The sequence below is a fragment of the Lepisosteus platostomus genome, chromosome 7 (genome assembly GCF_059453375.1).
Source record: "Lepisosteus platostomus isolate fLepPlt1 chromosome 7, fLepPlt1.hap1, whole genome shotgun sequence".
NCBI classification, from domain to species: domain Eukaryota; kingdom Metazoa; phylum Chordata; class Actinopteri; order Semionotiformes; family Lepisosteidae; genus Lepisosteus; species Lepisosteus platostomus.
In genome coordinates, this window is record NC_142617.1 from 57,550,708 (window position 1) to 57,569,190 (window position 18,483).

At 41.1% G+C, this 18,483-nt stretch overlaps 1 protein-coding gene across 3 annotated transcripts in view; it reads right to left on the reverse strand.

The window, feature by feature from the left end:
- The window catches only part of mctp2a (multiple C2 domains, transmembrane 2a), an 83,177-nt gene that overhangs the window by 29,215 nt on the left and 35,479 nt on the right, over positions 1-18,483 (reverse strand). For all 3 annotated transcript variants that reach the window (XM_088641369.1, XM_088641368.1, XM_088641370.1), the window contains 13 exons: positions 13,754-13,896; positions 13,100-13,176; positions 12,576-12,690; positions 12,327-12,362; positions 8,318-8,485; positions 7,422-7,552; positions 6,608-6,812; positions 5,249-5,342; positions 4,496-4,598; positions 4,135-4,237; positions 3,559-3,660; positions 1,977-2,051; positions 536-655 (listed from right to left, as the gene is read on the reverse strand). In XM_088641369.1, the coding sequence (XP_088497495.1) occupies positions 536-655; positions 1,977-2,051; positions 3,559-3,660; positions 4,135-4,237; positions 4,496-4,598; positions 5,249-5,342; positions 6,608-6,812; positions 7,422-7,552; positions 8,318-8,485; positions 12,327-12,362; positions 12,576-12,690; positions 13,100-13,176; positions 13,754-13,896 (1,472 nt within the window). The remainder of the gene's footprint in view (positions 1-535; positions 656-1,976; positions 2,052-3,558; positions 3,661-4,134; positions 4,238-4,495; positions 4,599-5,248; positions 5,343-6,607; positions 6,813-7,421; positions 7,553-8,317; positions 8,486-12,326; positions 12,363-12,575; positions 12,691-13,099; positions 13,177-13,753; positions 13,897-18,483) is intronic.

The window sequence follows — 18,483 nt, forward strand, 5'->3', positions numbered from 1 at the left end:
TTTTTAAATGCTTATCAGTTACTTTTTACAAACTACCTGTAGAACACGAAGAACACTTGCCTTTGGGTACTGCAACTAACTGGTTTAAATAACGCAGTTAGATCTCAGTGGAAAACGGGATTAACTAGAATCCTTGGAACAGGATTGGAGACTGAAGGATTCTTGCTCAATATGAACATCTTTGTTATGAAAACGAAACATCATATTCAAGGTACAGTAAATCTCACACGCCGACAACAACTACATTACGTGAAAGTTCAGAAGTCTTAATCCATACCTTCTCTCATTAAAAAAGATTGAGACCCTAGTGTCTGCTGACCAAGACAAGTTTTCCTTCAGTTTTAAACTTGTTAGAACTAAAGTAATGAAACAATACAAGACATTTCCAAAAGAAGGTGATCTTGGACAGGAGAGGCAAGTGTTAAAATGCAGCATACTTTAATGTAGGGCATGAGAAAAGATTATCATACAGACAGCCAAAGGGCTATTCATATTCATTAACTATGAATGCAGTGAAGAAAGCTAAATTACTTACCAAGAAAGCTATTAGGCTCCTTTGTGAGCTTTCCCATTGAAAACAGCTTTTAATATACTGGATCGTATGCAGGACCGCCCTGGTGATTTTTCTAACACGGTACACATTTCTTGCTAAAATCTGACAGGAAATAAGGAAAGAGAAATACAACAGTTTAGACAGTAAGGTCAAGGATAGGTGTTCTGCCTGTATATAATTTAATTTTTTTGACAGGATGCTAGGTTTATTATAAGTTTTATAGAGTTCTTTAAAAAGGATCCCACTAATGAGCTACTTTTCTCAGTTTTCAGCTTCAGCGAGCTTCTTTAGGCGAGCAAAAAATAAATAAATAAGCAAAATAGAATTAAATGAATCTGAAAATACAAATCAAATTCCTGTCTTTACAGGAGATAAGCTGACACACACATTGATGTTTACAACAATAAAGTTTTAAAGGAACTACATCCTAGGTGCTGAATGTGCTTTTTTTTTCACATTAAAATACATGGGACATCATCATGGCTTGGAATCTGCTTCCCACTGAACTAACTGTATACAACTGACTGTAAAACTCACTGCACGCCTGTCAACACTTGGGCTGAAAGAGAAGACATGGCAATGACTGGGATGAAGTACACATCGTGTCATTTGGTTTTTATAGCTTTTTTGTTGCTAGTAAACAAATCCTTGCCGGAGTTCATTTTTATAAAAATCCTCATTTAAAATTGGAAATTATTTAAATAGACTCCACTTTCTGGTTCTATCCTTCATTTGAGCACAGAGCCCCACTGAGCGTTATGAAAGGTCAGAAGCAAGAGGTGGTCTGTCCATCTAGCTCGTTTGAGCCAAAGATCTCATCCTGCGGTTTCTTCAGGCCAGAGGTTTTCAGCCTCAACAACATGGCTTGGTTGTCTGTTCCACACGCTCACAACTTTATGTATAAAGAGGTGCCTCCTATTCTCAGATTTAAATATAATTGTGCACATCTTCTACTTGTGATCTCTGGTGCATGTTTCAGTACTGATACTGAAAAGTGTACTGTCTATTTTCTGTCAACATCTTTGAGTTTTCTGAACACTCAGAACAATTCCAATCATAGTCCTTCCTGTTATTTACCCTGTTAGTGTAGGGTGATGTAGCCCCGACAGGCAGTGTAGCACCAGCTGGAACAATGATGCACCAATAACTGTCAACACTGCAAACTCACAAGAACCCAGAAAGTCACAGGGCTGGCAGCCGAGTGCCAAGCTGAGGATACCCTGGCCACCTCAAGACCGCTCCAGTCTGGCAGCCCCTGGTCAGCTGTGCTTTACCACTTGAGACATCCACATCACATCTAGCTAATGGCATGAACCAGCAGGACCTAGACTGTCTTTAACAATCATGTTCAAAGTTTAATGCCCTTACCATCAGCACTGGTTCTCCAAATCTTGAACAGAAAGTTTAAAAAAACAAAACAAACCTTTTTGGAAAACTTAGGATTGTCCTCCATGAATTTCATTTCCTTCGGTTTGAAGGTCCTGATGCTTGCTCTCACCTGGAAGACATCAAATCCAGAAACATTATTCAAGTTCTACAATCCCAAGAAGAAAACATTATTTAATTTCCACACATGCTCTGAGTTTGCACCGAATGCACTGAATATTCTCAGATCTGTAATTAAAACAGACACTAGAAAACGTCAAAGCAGTACAAGTGACGTTTTTAGTCACATTCGCTGAAGAACATTGATTATCACTTTGTGTTCAATGTTTCACGCACTGAACAACTGCTGGTTTAGCAAGGGAAAAAAATATTGTCTAGACTTTGCTTTGGTGAACTGCCTTAATGAAAGAAAAAATATTTATTAACAGGGAGCAAGCAGAAAGGGATTATCTAGGTACGTGCATAAAGGGGTCACATTTTAAATTCAACAATGATATTGTTCGCAGACTTTTCTCTGTCTAAAACATTTAAGTCAAGGCGCAAAACCTAAACGCACAGATCTTTCAGTTAATGGGTTTGTTTTGGGTTTTGTGCACTTTTAAAAAAAGTAATCACAAAAGTTTGAAGTTTAATATAGTGTGCTGAGAAGCAGTAGTCAATCTTCTTTTAACTCTAAGCCGAGTTATTCCACTTTTTCAATTTAATACTCTTTACTCAAAAGCATGACTGAGTAGCAGCCCATTGAAATGGATTAGATTAGACCTGCACTCTGCCATGCCTAATCATTGCTAAAGGCAGACGCCAACAGTATACCAGTCACAGCAGATGTATCGGGAAAACAAGAATTTTCATTTATTGAGTTGTGTCCACAAAAATAAAATTCAAATGACACGACATAAGTTCAAAACACTAACATATTTGCCAATATGGTTACGGACATTTTCTTGTAATGTTAAACTCAAATCAGCTTTTGATTCCAAATGCAACCCGACAGTTGGATAACAACATTGTAGTACAAGTGAAAACCCATGGTTTCATGATGTACGTACATGGAGATGGACAATGTGGCATTTCTAAAAAAATGTCATCTGCACATTCTCTTTCTCTCACAATTGTAATAATTGTATGCACAGCATATGAAGGCCATTGATAAAATCAGTATCAATAAAGCTCCTGTTTTAACTAGTGCATGAGATAATTTGTTAACAGAACTCTGATTTCACTTGGCCAGTGCATCACACTGCAGAAGCAATAGGCTATTCTACAGCAGCTGTGCCTGCTGCACCTATTTCAACATTCTGACTGGTCGATCTTGCTGCCATCTGTTCCACAATCCAGGCTAAGTTGTCATTACACCTCTGCTCTGCTTCTTTGGGCCTGCTACAGATGGCCATTACAGAGTAGAAGTTTATCTCTTCTGCTAACCACAGTCTTTTAATACACACTATTAATTCCCAGTGAGTGTATTAAATTAAAAAAAAAACAAATAGAAATAATAGACAACAAGTGTTTCCAGGCAAAAAAACAGTGCAATAAAGGTGCCAATTTATTAGACATTAAAAATGGATGTATGAGCAGCACCCTGTTATGAATATGAGTAATAGCTGATTTTTACTTACAGGGTTAAAAATAACCTCCATTTCCAAAACCACATTCCCTTTTGTTGGCCCCCCTAAGTCCTTATTTTTCAACATGTAGGAAATCTGCTGGTTGTTTTGTACCTAAAAAAAGGAAAACAAATGTCAAAATAAATACAGGTCCAATAGTGCACTTGAAACAAAATTACCCCTGTACAGGCAGCATCAAACTTTGCTCAGTACAGTAGCCATCCCATTTTGTTAATTACTATTAACAGATTACTATGATATCAATTCTGATGGTGTTCTACCAGCTGTACAATGTAGGTAAAATATCTAAAAAAAAAAAGTAACTGGAATTAAGCAATTATATAATACAAAAATCATAATGCAATGGTTATCAGGTCTAATTCAACTACCACTGTAGACAATAGTGTTTTAGGAATGGTGACACGTGGCCGAACCTGCCTCCTACAGACACATTGTGATAAGATGTTTGCTGCGCATTAGTACATTGAGTCAGGCTGAAGCAGTTTAAATTAAAAACTGAATCATAATGATGGGATAGGGACTGAAGAATAAAAAAACAAAGTATACAGATTACCAAAAAATACCTACAGACAGTAAGGAAATGGCCACTTTTCCTAGGAAATCAGGAGGTTTGTCTCCATCTTCATCAAATATGGTCACTTCTAGTACATCATGGATGTCTTTGATCGGACTGCAAAAATAACACAAGGATTCCGTCATATTGTATAAGCACCAGTTCTTTATAGAGTTAATCTTGTAGGACTAAGGTCTAATAACAACAAAGCCTAACAACTTTCCTCTGCACAAACAACTGCCCAATCTCACGTGATGGCCTGAAAATCTCATTTCCAGGAACTGTATCTCCATTCTATCTTGCAAACTGCTTAATGTATTCTAAGATTATACTGAAAATGGAGAAGGCACAATCTTATCAGATTCGGTCACTTACAAAGTAAAAACAGTGTTCCACTCTGGGTTGAGGTTCTTGTATATTGTGTGAGTTTGAAGCCGGTCATTCCCCAACTCTAACATACAGAAAGGATCACTTTTTCCTGCAAAGACGAAAACAAAATATTGAAATATTTCACAGTCTTGAAGTTAAGACAATTCAAAAGGACAGTACAATGCATTAAAAACAGAATAATCATATACAGTACATGGGACAGACACTGCAGCACAGAAGTTTTCAAACCATAAGAAAAATGTAGAAATACAACACATTGAGCACAACTCAAAGGAAGCAAGGTATAACATGTGAAAAGCTGACTACCCCTCCCAAAACAAATGCCCCAGTACTTCCGCACAACCATGAATCAGGCCCTGCATGACACACAACACAAATGAGATGCAGAGGTCTTCCTGCTTCTGTCCCTATTGTCAAATCTGTACTCTCTCAGAATAAACAGCAAATACTGGCAGGGTTCCGTCAAATACTTTTTTAAGACAACTTATAATTCTACAGGCTCCTTATTTTTAAAATATTGTCTCTATTCTCTGCTGCTGAAATACTGAATAGTTTGCTTTTTATCACTGGATTGTCATCTATTGATTTTTATAACACAAATGTGTTTTTAATGGGAAAAGTGTGGGACATACATCAGGATACTGTAACTTGCAGCTGCCCGAGTTTGGGAACAATATTACACCTAAAGAAACAGAATGTCACTCTTCTTTTGAAAGCAGAATTTCAGAGATACAGTACCTATTAAGTCAGCTGCTAAGAGATCCGTGGCCTTTATCACCTTCACTTGAAGGAAGCCGACATCTTTTAAATTCTTTAAGGAGTTCTTCAAGCACTGGAGAAACAAAGCATGAAACAAATGCTAGTTAAGATATCTTAAAAAGATTTGTAACACACAAGAAATGAACCATGCAATTGACATAAATGAGATGCAAAAGAAAATGCTGAGTAAAATTAAAAAACCTTTCTGGTAATTTGCTGTGCCACCTAAGATCATACAACTCTCTAAAAATGAATAAAACAAAACAAAGGATCTTAAGACTTTCTAAGTCTTAAAAATAGTCATAAACATATGTAATCTAAGAAGACATTAATAAGTGTTGAAAAGCACTAATTTTATTGTTTCTTTGAAATGAATCAGAGATGTATTTAATGATGTACAGTAGTAACAACAATTATTCAAAGCAGCTCCGAGAGACAGGGGGGGATTATAAACTAGAACCCAATCCCTTCCATCAGCACCTCATCCAGAGGACAGGGAATCGGCTGTCAACTGCAGTGACTGGGGTGACCTGTTGAGCCAGTGGGTGCATAAGAGGCTGAACTGGGAGCCCCCCCAATAACCAATCATGTTCCTGAACTACTGGAACACCTAACCTGCTGGAAAGCCTTTTCCACCAGATTTTACTATCAATCTGAAAAGGAGAAGCTGCGTCTGCACCTGGAGGAAAAAACGTGTGGAATAATAATAATAATAATAATAATAATAATAATAATAATAACAATAATTGCTTACACTTATACTGTATAGCGCTTTTCTGGACACTCCACTCAAAGTGCTTTACAGGTAATGGGGACTCCCCTCCACCACCACCAGGTGCAGCCCCACCTGAATGATGTGGCAACAGCCATAGTGCACCAGTACACTCACCACACACCAGCTCTCAGTGGGAAGGAGAGCAGAGTGATGAAGCCAGTTCATAGATGGGGATTATTAGGAGGCCATGATTGGTAAGGACCAATGGGAAATTTGGCTAGGATGTCGGGGTTGCACCCGTTCTCTTTTCAAGAAACGCCCTGGCATTTTTAATGACCACAGAGAGTCAGGACCTCGGTTTTACGTCTCACCCGAAGGACGGCGCCTTATTACAGTACAGTTTCCCTGTCACTATACTGGGGCATTAGGACCCATACAGACCACAGGGTGAGTGCCTCCTGCTGGCCCCACTAACACCTCTTCCAGCAGCAACCTTAAGTTTCCCAGGAGGTTTCCCATCCAGGCAGGGGCCAGGCTCACTCCTGTGAGTGGCAGCGCTGTGACGTACAGAGCACCTGAGACAGATGCTCATGCCCCCTCCGCCGTGCCCCCTCAGTACTCACGTATCTCTCCAGTATCTGCGTCCTCTCTGCAGGCTCCTCCAGAGGAGGGTCGCACAGGTTGCCGATGGAGACGCCGGTGCACGGAGCCAGGCTGACCAGAAATACCACCTTCCCTCGGCTCTCCCCTGGATTGTTCCTGTCCCGAAGCACCCTGGTGTGGGGCCTGGTCTCGTTCACCGGCTCCATGGACAGGTCTAGATCGCATCTAGCCAGAAGAAACGAAGGGAGCTTGAAGAGCTAGGACTGCGCTCCAGGGTTCCCCTGTTCACATACACTGTGTCATGGCTTTCAATTCTTAAACATCTGCAGGGGTGAGAAATTAGCATTTGCCCCTGTGCCATCTGCTAGATTTAAGAACTCCCCTACACTCTATATAATATATAGAATTACAATGAACAGCAGTCCAGAATTTAAGCAGACCTACATAAAACGAATGTAACTATGACAGTGTTTTAAAGGGTAATTCCCACCTGTGACTGTGCTCTATAAACCAGTAATAGCAATAGTAAAGTTGTTTAGAGAGCTCTAAGGGTGCAGGGATTCATTAAACCAAGTTGAGGACAGAATGAACGGTTTACTAAAAGTCTCAGCAACTATAAGGCTCAGCTGGAGCAAAGAGAGCACAGACATCACACTATTGTTTAGAGATACGAAGAGAACAGATGTATCCAGAAATAAAAGAATTCATAAGACAGTTGACACTGACCAGTTAATGTATTTGTTTAACTGAACAAGCCTCTTCCAACATTACCTTGGACTTATTCAGGGTCACGTTCCACACTGACAAATTTAATAACGAAGCTGTGGCACTCACGTCCCAATGATCTCTTCCCATTTCCGGCCCTCCTTGGCCCAAGCCTCGATCTCCAGCATCACAGTTCCGTCCTGGAACTGGTTGAAATCAAACTTCTCTCTCCACTGAGGGTTCGCCCTCCTGCACACGTTCTGAGAGCACAAAGGCGAAAGGCAATCCGCTGAGACCACCAGTCAAGACAGAGAAACACGAGCACAGAATCGCAGTGTTTTAATGTTTAAGAAAACATCTTAACAGCCAAATTCATTTTTCAAACAGCTAAGGGGAACATTTTAGCACACCTCTTATTCTTTTTCCAAGATGTAAAAATTGACTAGCTTCAATTGCAATTAGCCTTAATAATGAAGCAAATTTCTTCCATTCTCAGACTTCCATCACACAGGACTGAAGTGGTTTAATTTGATGAAAAGAAGGATTTCATGAAGAAACCCCAGCGGGACTGGTAAGATGGTCACATGCTCTCTTTGTTTCTTCCTCTATCCTGCTGGAAATCCATGATTAAGGCATTAGTCCTGTGATGGACAGATGAATCCCCATGTTCCCAAGTACCGCCTTCACATTCACTCCAGCATGCTTATGTTCCACAACACAGTCAATTCTGCCTCTGAAGCCACAGACGGACTAATTATTTGCTTGTGTCTTCCCATTCAGCAATTGGGTAACCTTCTGTAAAATTTGAATTTTACCAACCGAATATCGCAGTCTGCTGGTTCTTGTATGAGCCGAAAGGATTAATAATAAAGGGCAAAGGAAAGAATTTGTTCCATGAAGGTCCCACTGAGCTCAGACACATTGAGGCCTGAGGCCTGAGGCCTTCACAGCAAGCTAAGGTGATGACATTTATCAAAAGCTGTGCAATGTTTAACTGTGCAAAGGTTTGAGCAAGAGAACAGTACCTTGCTCTTGTATTTCTGGTCTCCCAGCCTGAAGCGGATGAAGACCTCCCCAGTGCCATCGTCCAGCATGTCCTGGCCCTCCACCAGCGTGATGCTGACCACTCCACTCCACAACTGGCTCTTCCGCAGCGTCTCGGCCAGGCCTGGGCTGCTCTGCACGATGTTCGACTGTGAAGCAAGCCGGCGAGCAGAGAGGGGTTTCATTAAGGAACACAGCCACAGGTGCCAAAGCACAGCCCTGCTCCTGAAGCCGCATCACATGCTCACTGGGAAAAGGCACTGGTAGCCCATGTGCATTAAGCCAGATGTTTAGAGAGGGACGAAATACACAGGTACGAGAAAGCACAAAAGACTTAACTCGTTCATCACCGTTCATCTTAAATTCAAGACCAATCAGATGAGCAGAGGCGTTGCTCAATTTGAGTCTGTCACACTGTTCCATCTGGGAAGCACCTGACTGGGCAGGACAATAATGACCCCCCTCAAAACACACTTCGTAGAAATACAGAGCTGGATTTCTATTTTTCAACTAGTTTCATGCAAGATGAGTTTGCAATATAAACAAATCTCGACGACAGGCCTGGCTCTCTCCAGTCCATGAGGGACGTAGGGTAGTTTTAACTCAACCCGTGCTCTCAAATACTTAATTGAAAACTGGAAAACAAAGTTTAGGTCAGAAACGTCACCATCTTGCTATTTAAACAGTGTCTGTAAAACCAACAGACTCTGGCCCTTGAGGATTCACTGAGGGACAAGGACTGAATAAACTTTGTTGTTTTCAGACGCTGCAACTCGCACACTAGAGGAACATTGGAACTGTAATTGCACTGAATCCCCTGCCCAATATCGACCAAAATGCAGAACCTCACAAATTTCTCTCTAGGTTGAACAAAGAATTTTGAAATGTTCTTCTGAACTTTATGTTGCCAGTTGCTGTGGAGCTCCCCTATTCTTAACCAGACCCGTTTCCAGGCCTCTTCAACTACACACAGAGGGAGGAAGGCAGCAGAGCACACAGTGAAAGGGGTCTGCTCAGAGTGTTTTAAAGAAAGATGAAGAAAAACTATCAAGAAAATACTTAAAGCAAAAAGATAAGAAAATGAGCACAACAGTACTGGTGGTTTGACTGTACACAGTATGCAGTATACATGGTCCACAGTATATATCTGCAATATAGTTCAGGTGGGTAGCTGCATCCGCATGCGTAGGCTGCAAAGGAACAAGTAATAGGTTTATTCCATGCTGAAAAGAGAAGAAAGAAAACGCGTTTCGCCCGTGGAGCCTTCTAAGGCTTCACGGACGAAACGTTGTGTTTTCTTTCTTCTCTTTTCAGCATGGAATAAACCTATTATTTATCTGCAATATATTTGTTTTCCTGTGTGGCTACCCGATTCAGGTGGAGGACTCCTAGCAGGACAGTCATCCTGCGAGACAGACATCTCATAATGACAGTGATACCAGCCACAAACGAAGAGGCTGTGCACATCTCGGTGCAATTAAGACAGGGAGCCGTGATCGGCCTCCTTCGCCACACTGCTACCTCTCCACCAAGCAAGCGCTCACGCTTCCTCTCTTTTGCTATCTCCCCATTCCAGACACTGGGGGGAACCATCCAGTGAGAGGTAAAGGATCCCCACAAACACTACCGTTACCTCTCGATAAACATCCACCTTAAAACAAAAAAGAAAGGCAGGGGAAAAAAATCCAAAGCTAAGCCAAACCATGTCATCGGAAAGCATTTGTCTTGGATAGCCTTCTATCCCGCTGGCCAATAAAACAATTCCATTTATTAGCAAAAGGCCTGTAAAGAGTGTCTATTCTTGGTTCTAAAAGAGGACCGGGATTGCTTCCATATGGCGGAACAGCATGGGACGAGCAGGATGAGCTCAAACGAGGGCCTGCTTGGCTGGCACTTCAGCTCCATCCACCCACAGCTGTGATATTACATCCCAACATCTGGATTATAGCTCACGGTGCCTGGGAACAATCAACTTCTCATATCTCGGCCGGCCAGCCAGCAGAGCCTCCCCACCCCCCCACCCCCCCCCCAGCCCCTAGATCCATTTCGAAAAGCGCGCTTGCAGGAGGACAAGAGCACTGCAAATGTAAACGATGTTCAAAAGGTGTAAAATTCTGAGATGCAAAGAGCCAGTATTCTTGCGATCCCTTCTTGTCAAAGAGGAATTCAAACACGAGATCGATGTTTTTGTGTAAAATAACGGATAATAAACTACTTCCAATGTCTTTAGAAGATTCTTTTGGATTCTTTTTATTTCTCCAGCAGTGCAGGAACAGGCAGCTCTGCCTTCCTCTGGCTGGCTGGCTGTCTATCTATCTATCCATCTAGGAGCAGATAAATGAAAAGAGCGCTTTGTCTTTTTCTTTTCAATTAAAATAAAATTGAAATTCATCTACCAGTCTATCTAGAGATTAAAGGGAAGCAGATGTATAGGCGGGCTGCCGTGCTATATAATAAACCCTCAGCTAAGATAATGAAAGGCAGCTTCAGTCCAGAAAACATTTTAACTGCCTCCTATTTCAGCCTAAATGAATTAAATTTATTGCTTACTGCTTTAAAAATGAGATTAAGCCGTATCTGCTGTAAACTCAAGGAAGGCTTTGCTCATTTTTTGTGCTTAATTAAAATGCAAATAAGATCATATATTACAGTGATCTAAACATGTCATATTGTTTAAATGGTGCATAATTATTTAGGAAGCTGCAGTGAAGACTCTTTCAAACCCTCAGTGTGGGGTTCAGTGAACTATAACTAAATTTGCAAACAAAAAATATCAGACCAATCTAAGGCACTTTGATTTTTTATCACCATTTTTACACAGCTATTAAAATAAACTAAAGATTAAAAACATAACTTTTTACAGTGGTTTTCCATTATTTACATTTTTAAATGCATTTTATTGGTGCACAAAGTTTTACATCCATTTGCTATTCCGTATATTCATTGAGCACCATTGAACTACTGCCCCCTTGTGCTGAGAAACATTATTACAAATGGAAGTACAGTAGTTGCATCAAGCTGACTTTCTTCTAAATGGAATAAATCGTTGAAGTGACTTTAGATTTTGATATAACATTGTAATGTTTCCAAACATTATGTACACTTTCAGTCATATTCACTTAAAATCAATCATTGTAAATGTGATATACAGTATAATGTGAACCTTATTTTCTCAAAGCCACCTATAATACTTTTTTAAAATACTGAGAAGATCTATCAGAAACTCCTCCTTGTTTCCGGTGTGTATAAATTCCCTTCTCCATATCCATAAGCGGAGTTAGGAGCAAGAGGAGCAAGAGGAGCCATCCCACACTTCCAGCCCATCTGCAATTTAGTAGTTAATCCCTCCCAGTATCTCATTCATTCATTGAAAGAAGCCAGAGTATCGGCTTCAACAAGATGGCTGGGCAGCCTGTTCCACACTCCCATGCACCCGGGAGGGAAAGAGAGCCCCCTGTTCTCAGTTTCAAACGCTCTCCCATGTGCAGTAGTTCCGTGACCTCCAGTGTGCGCGTCACCGTCGGCTGTTCAGAAACCTGCTGGGCTGACTTTGTCAATGCCTTGGGGGTATAGGAATACTTCTCTCTGGTTCCATCGCAATCTTCTCTGTTCAAGACTATAAAGGTGCAGCTCTTCCAGCCTGTCAGTGTAGGACACTTGCTTAAGTCCCCAAATGTCTATGGTTCCTCACTGGACTAGTTCCAGGGCAGAATATCTTTTTCTTCAACATGGTGACCAAAATGTACTTGATATTCTACAAGAGGCCTTACGAGCCCAGGAATACAATTTTAACATAACATGAATTGATTTAAATGCTTTTAACTAGTGTATGTATCCTAAAATGTGTATTTTCTTTTAAATGCTTCTTCACACTATCTACATGACGTTTTAAGGTAAACACCCAAGTGTTTTTCGTAAGTCTATTATATCTCATATTTATAGTTTCTGTTTTTGCATTGGCCCAGTTCTGATTCATTGACCATTACGTACCCTCATGCTGCCTCGCTTTCTTCTGGGAGGCCACCTCTGCACCATGACGAGGAGGGAGCAGAGAGAGAGAGAGAGAGAGAGAGAGAGAGAAGAAAAAGACAGCATAAATATATAGCTATTCTGTTTTTATCACACTGCATCAATCATTTTTCTTCTGACAGTCTTCCAGTTTAGAATCTGCATCTGGTCATCTCTCCTTCAGAGTAAACACACTCAGCTGTGTGGCTGTGATGCTTGACATGCTCTTACCAAATTCTTCTTACTCTCCCCGTCTCTGAGCGCCAGACACACATCCAACACGATAACTCCCATGTCATCCTCCAGGCTGTTGGGATCACTCAGGGGAAGAACCTTCTCATAATGTCTGAAAGGAAGTAAGCAAGGAAATTGTCTCGTGAGGTTGTTTCTCTGGGATTCTAATATTAAAGGGCGAAGAACTGGGAGTCTAGAAGTCTGATTTTCAGCCAGCGTTTTAACAATGTCGACAGTGGTAAGATAAAAATGCAAAATGTTCTACAGGATATAAATACGCTTCAGCTACAACCTAAACTAAATCATTTCTGCTATAAAAGGAAAACTTTGAAATCACGACAATTTTCCAAAGTGCAATAAGCTGGCCAGAACCCCAACAGAATATGTGCTGTGAAGTGTTTTTACCTGTGAAAGATACACTAGAGATTTTGGGCACACCGCAAATTCCTGCTGAGCTGCTACAAAACGCCTGCCCAGAAGGGAACAAACTCTGCTCAAGACTTAAATCTACCAGAACAAACCTGTCAAGTTCAAGTTCGCTCAGCAACACACTGGCGGAGCCCATGAAGTCGTCCATGGTCAGGTCCCGGTCATAGACCTAGAGAGAGCACAAGAATAATCTCAGGTCCAAGCGCCTTTTCAGAACAGATTACGGAAAATGCTACTTCCTCGTCCAAATAATTCTCTGCTGCAATTCCCGAACTGGGATGGCCAGCACTGGAACTGGGGAGCAGTGAGCTTGCTTCTTTTTTGCATCCCAGACTATAATTTATTAGCAATGGCATTACGGCTTTAACTGATGAACGAGGCCACTCGAAGACATTTAAATGAGCATGGGATGCGTCTTCTCCCGACTATCGGCTCTTGGCTTTTGCCCCTAGGACCCTAGCTGGGGTGCCTGCAGTAATGTCAACAAGACACATGCCACTCCTGTGATCGATGCCAACTTTCCTGTAACTTTTGGTAAGTTCCACAAAGAAGGAGCTGCTCTGCCAGGAGGCCGTGTCAGAGGAGTGAGTCCACAGGTCTCCTTACCACATTAAAATGACCACACCTTACTCAGGGTAAACTACACATTTCTGCTCCTGTAAAAAGCTTGTATGGCTTTGTTTCCACTTCCCAGTTCGAGGGCCAAACCGAGACACCCTCCCAACATCTAAAGCACCAGCGCTTACCTTGATATAGAGTTTCTGCTCCAAGCACCGCAGAGGCAAAGAAAAGGATTCATTCCACACTGGATTGAGGTTTTTGTACATAACTTTACTCTTGTAAAAAGTCTTGCCTTCCATTTTAAACTTGACGTAGGGGTCACTGGTACCTACAGAATATAAAACAGGAAGAACGAAACATCAGGAAACAAGCTTCAGTAGAGGAACAACAGTGAAGTTCCAATGGCATATAAGACACGTGCCCTCTTGAAACACTGAGTTTTAATAATCATTATACGGTATTGAAATAAACAACTGAGTAATTGAGCATTATCCTCTGAAGAGGCATGCTCTTCTCTGTAATGGGCCACATCTAGACCCTAGTAAACAACAGCAGCACTACAGCATGAAGCAAACACAAAGAATAAAACAGATCTTTTCTAACCAGCTGAAAGTCTGAAACAAGACATTTTACTCTACAGCGCCCACCTGCTGGTTAAAACAAGGACTGCTCTCTATGCAGAATAGAAGAGCACTACTGGAAGGTAAGATTCTGCTGCCATCTCTGCTGCCGAGTGTGGGAGTAGCTCACTCAGTGGAAAAAAGAAACAGTAGTGGGTTAATTATTTGGAAAGAGCAGAACGGTTGCCAGTCACAGACAAGCAGAAAACCAAGGCAGGGAAACCATGAGCAACTGGTGTTAATCTCTAAAGCCTGTTAAGAGGACCTGCTTTCACTGGGGGTCTAGTTTTTGTGTCCTCTATGGCATGCAGATCGGCACAAAAGAGGGAATAAGCACTGCTTCATTCATGCAGGCAGATAAAAGGGTGGTGGAAAAAAAATAAAAAAAATGCAGGGAGGCCAAAATCAGATCACAAAAGCTCTGTGGGGACCAGCTGTCAGGGCTGTCAGCACCCCCATCCCAAATAATCATCTCAGAGAAGCGGCCAGTGCCCTCCCCAGCTCCGCCCTAGCAGGGTGCGACAAGGAAACCTCCGAGCTCCTTGACAGGAAGAGAATGTCTGAGCCGCTCTGCGGGTGAAGGAGAGCCTGGCGTGACCAAGAACGTTAACGCCTTGAATTAACTGGAAAAGGCAGAGTGAAGGATGGGGGGTCAGGAAAGGGCCCTTTCGGAACGCAGAACGGTGGAGAGTGTCAGGCTTTGGCACAGCATTAATTGTTGGACATATAATTGAGACGCAGGAAGCATGAGGGGATAGCAGAAGCATTCTGTCAGGAAAAGTAACATCTTAACTACTGGGGGAGCTGGGCATCGGGAGGAGGCCTATTTAAGGAAGATAAAGCAGCACTGTACACATGCCAGTCAACAGAAACACGCCTGCATCTTAGATTTCAAAGACAGGAGTCTTTAAACTAGTTTCCAGGCACAAAGGGAAGTTATCAAGATAAATTGGATTGCTTTATTTTTTTAAGCTAACCCCTAAACCATTTGGCAATGAAGGATGAGGACTCGTTCCTTCATTTCATTTTGAATTCAAAGCCTAAGCCTTAATAAACAAAACACAGGACTGCAAAATTTTGCAAAATACAGAATTTGGCTTGTTTTTGGAATAATTTTAAACACCCTGAAAATAAAAACTTCAGGAAAAAGTCTGATGTAAAAAGTGACTTTATGATGTATCCAGCTGACATCCTTTATGTACAGTGTACAGTACATTGTAAGCAAAGATTCATAGGAAGCTCACACAGTATTCAACAAATACACACGGTAAAGAATGAAAAATATACAGCTTTATTGTCTCTGTAAATAAAACGGAAAAGACGGCCCTTAGTTGTCATTCAATTTGTAGCTTAGCTTGACTTCAGCCCCTCAAATTCAGGTTTTCAGGAGTAACGATCCAGATAACGGTTCCACACTATGTTATTTGTGTTATTGCTAAACATCTAACTGACCTCAATGTTGTTTTGAAATTCCTGTGATCTTGGGACACACACAGAAAATACTTTTAATTTTTGTTACAGAACAGGATATGCAATTAGAGTAAAATGGATCTTCTTCAATCTACGCAAACGCAAAACAGTTCAGCCACTTGCTCGAGTAACAGTATTTGCTGTGTTATGACGCACAGACTTACTAATGACCGATTCTTGTTTTACATGCAGGCCAAAAAACACAAACCAGAAAAAAAGATGTATTAAATGACGCATTACTGGTCTCCCTCTGCAGCAATTAACAGGTATAGATTAAGATAACGTTCTGGGCCAGCTCTCTTTCGAAATCCACATGCAATTGCATTTCAATTAAATAATAAAGGATTATTTTAGAAAAGACTTAGATGTCACACTCTTTGGCAGGTTTTTACTCCAACTAAATAGGTTTATTTTGCGATTTCACACAGGGATCGAATGGAAAAAAAAAACATAATTGTCACAGACCAGAGGAAATGGACTGTGTTTGGAGCTGCAGCCATTAGGTCATCATCTCAAATCAAGGTCAGGTGGTTGCAGCACAGACCAAATTCATGGGGTCTACTAGACAAAACTACTAGAGAAGTCACGAACAGACATTTATTAAACACTTAAGGTTTTGATGCCTCCATCATGACTGGAGTTACAGTTTAAATATTAAGTTCCTAGATTGACACTCTAATCTGAGAAGATGTCGGAAGGGGCACTCTAAATGCCATATGTTAGTACAATGTTCATATTGTAGCACGCAATCTGACCACTAGAGGCCAGTAAATGTCAACCCAACAGACACCTATTTGAAAACTTTTTAAAAATATACTTTAATAAAGGAAAAGGAGCAGGCTACATATCTTAACTTAGATGTCAGATTCTCTTTCGGAAATGTTGGAGTCAGGTATGAATGACAACATTATCAGGTTAGGGTCACTACATTATGAAGTATTAAAATCTAAAGGCTTATTCAGTTTAGCTTATTCTCAATATTTGCTCAATATTCTCAATATTAACAGACAGTTGTGCTCAGCCTATTAAAAACACCAAAGAGCCAGCGTTTCATTAAATACACAAAACATTCAGGCTTACCTTCAGCTCATAATCTGGTTATGTGGATACAAAGTGTCTCTACATCACTCATCTAATTATTACTAATTTATTTGGCTGGTGCTATTTATCCAAAGAGACTGAGTTTTTACTGACGCAATTACCTCATTCAGGGGTACAACAGGTGTCAGGTGTCACACCAGGGATTTGAACTCCACAAGCAAAAGTCATCTATACTAAGACTCTTAACAGCCAAGTAATTCTGAATAATTTGTACATAATACAGCAAATATATTGATGACCTATTGGGTTACACAAAAACCATCAAACTGCACATCTCAGCAGCAGCATGTGACAAGAGCTTTTTTGTGTAAAGACCAGCTTTAAGAAGCTGCACACGGTTATTTGGAGTTAGTGGTTAACACATCTGCGAACAGTTAAAGAAAGACGCATCACACAGCCACTACTGAAAACAGTACTGAAAAAAAAATCAATGTGATGTGTGTATTGGACAGGCTAAACAGCATATTTCCAGTCTTCAACAGAGTACAGCATGAGGTGAGCTGATCCCAGCACTCAAAAACCTCAACAGCGTCAACCCAGTGGTGTTAGTTTAAGGGGAGACAGTGGAGAAAAGGAGATACTTTTGTACCAAAAAAGGGTTGTAGAGGTATGGAACAAGCTAGTCGAATCTGTTGGCGAGGCCGATTTCCTGGTTTAAAGAAATGGCTTGATGATGATCAATCAATTAGCTAACTCTCAGACAGGCTCGAGGGGCTAAATGGCCTCTTCTCACTTCAAACCTTTCTTACGTTCAAGCCTGTACTGACAAAGCTCTTCACAATTCATCACTGAACTTGCCAGCTTGGCAATCGCCAACAGATGGCAGCATTGGTCCTTTAGAACAGTGGTTCCCAACCTTTTTTGTCTTATGTACCACCACAGCCCTTTCAATATGGCTCATGTACCCCCTCATCCACACCAAACCTGTATGATCCTAAATTTGTTCATTTAAACTGATATTTAACTGGATATTATTCAACATTACTAATAATATTATTGAACTGGATATCATTATAATGATTCACTTTCAACCAAAAGACCAATTATTGATACTGTGGGTGAAAAACAGAGTCAGACTCACAAAGCAGATTCATCTCCCTTTAATGAGACGCCTGAGCTTGCTTGTCTTTCAAACGTTTTGACAGTTCTGGGGTCAGTGTGGCCATGGTTGTAATCAGGCTGTTCTCCACATTGAGTCTGTTCCTCTGCTTGGTTTTGATTTAGGTCAAAGCTGAGAAAGGCACTTCACACGAGCAGGTAGATCCAAAGGGTAAAAGTTCATCAAGTGCATATTTTCATAACTCAGGGTATTCATTTTCCTCAGCACACCAGAACTGTGTCAGGGTCTTGTCTGCATGTTTCATCTTCAGCCCACAGTCTGCGGACACATCCATCAGATGTTCCTGCTGTCTGGTAGGAAGGCTGCTGCTACTCTGTCACACTGAAAGGGTTCCAGACCCTGTCCAGTTTAGCAAACCTCAATGTCACTGAAGTATGAGTTCAACTCTCTGTTGAGTTTGGAAAACATGTGCTTTCACAATTTTCACTACAGCAGCTCTGTCTGTGTCAGTGGTAAGATGGGCATCAAGCAATGGGAAACAGCTCTCATCTCTATCCTCTCATTTCCTATCCCACAGTTTGACCTTCCTTATGAATCCATTCACCTTGTCATACAGTTCAGGAAGTGTGTGTCTTTACCTTGTAGCGTTAAATTGAGTTCATTC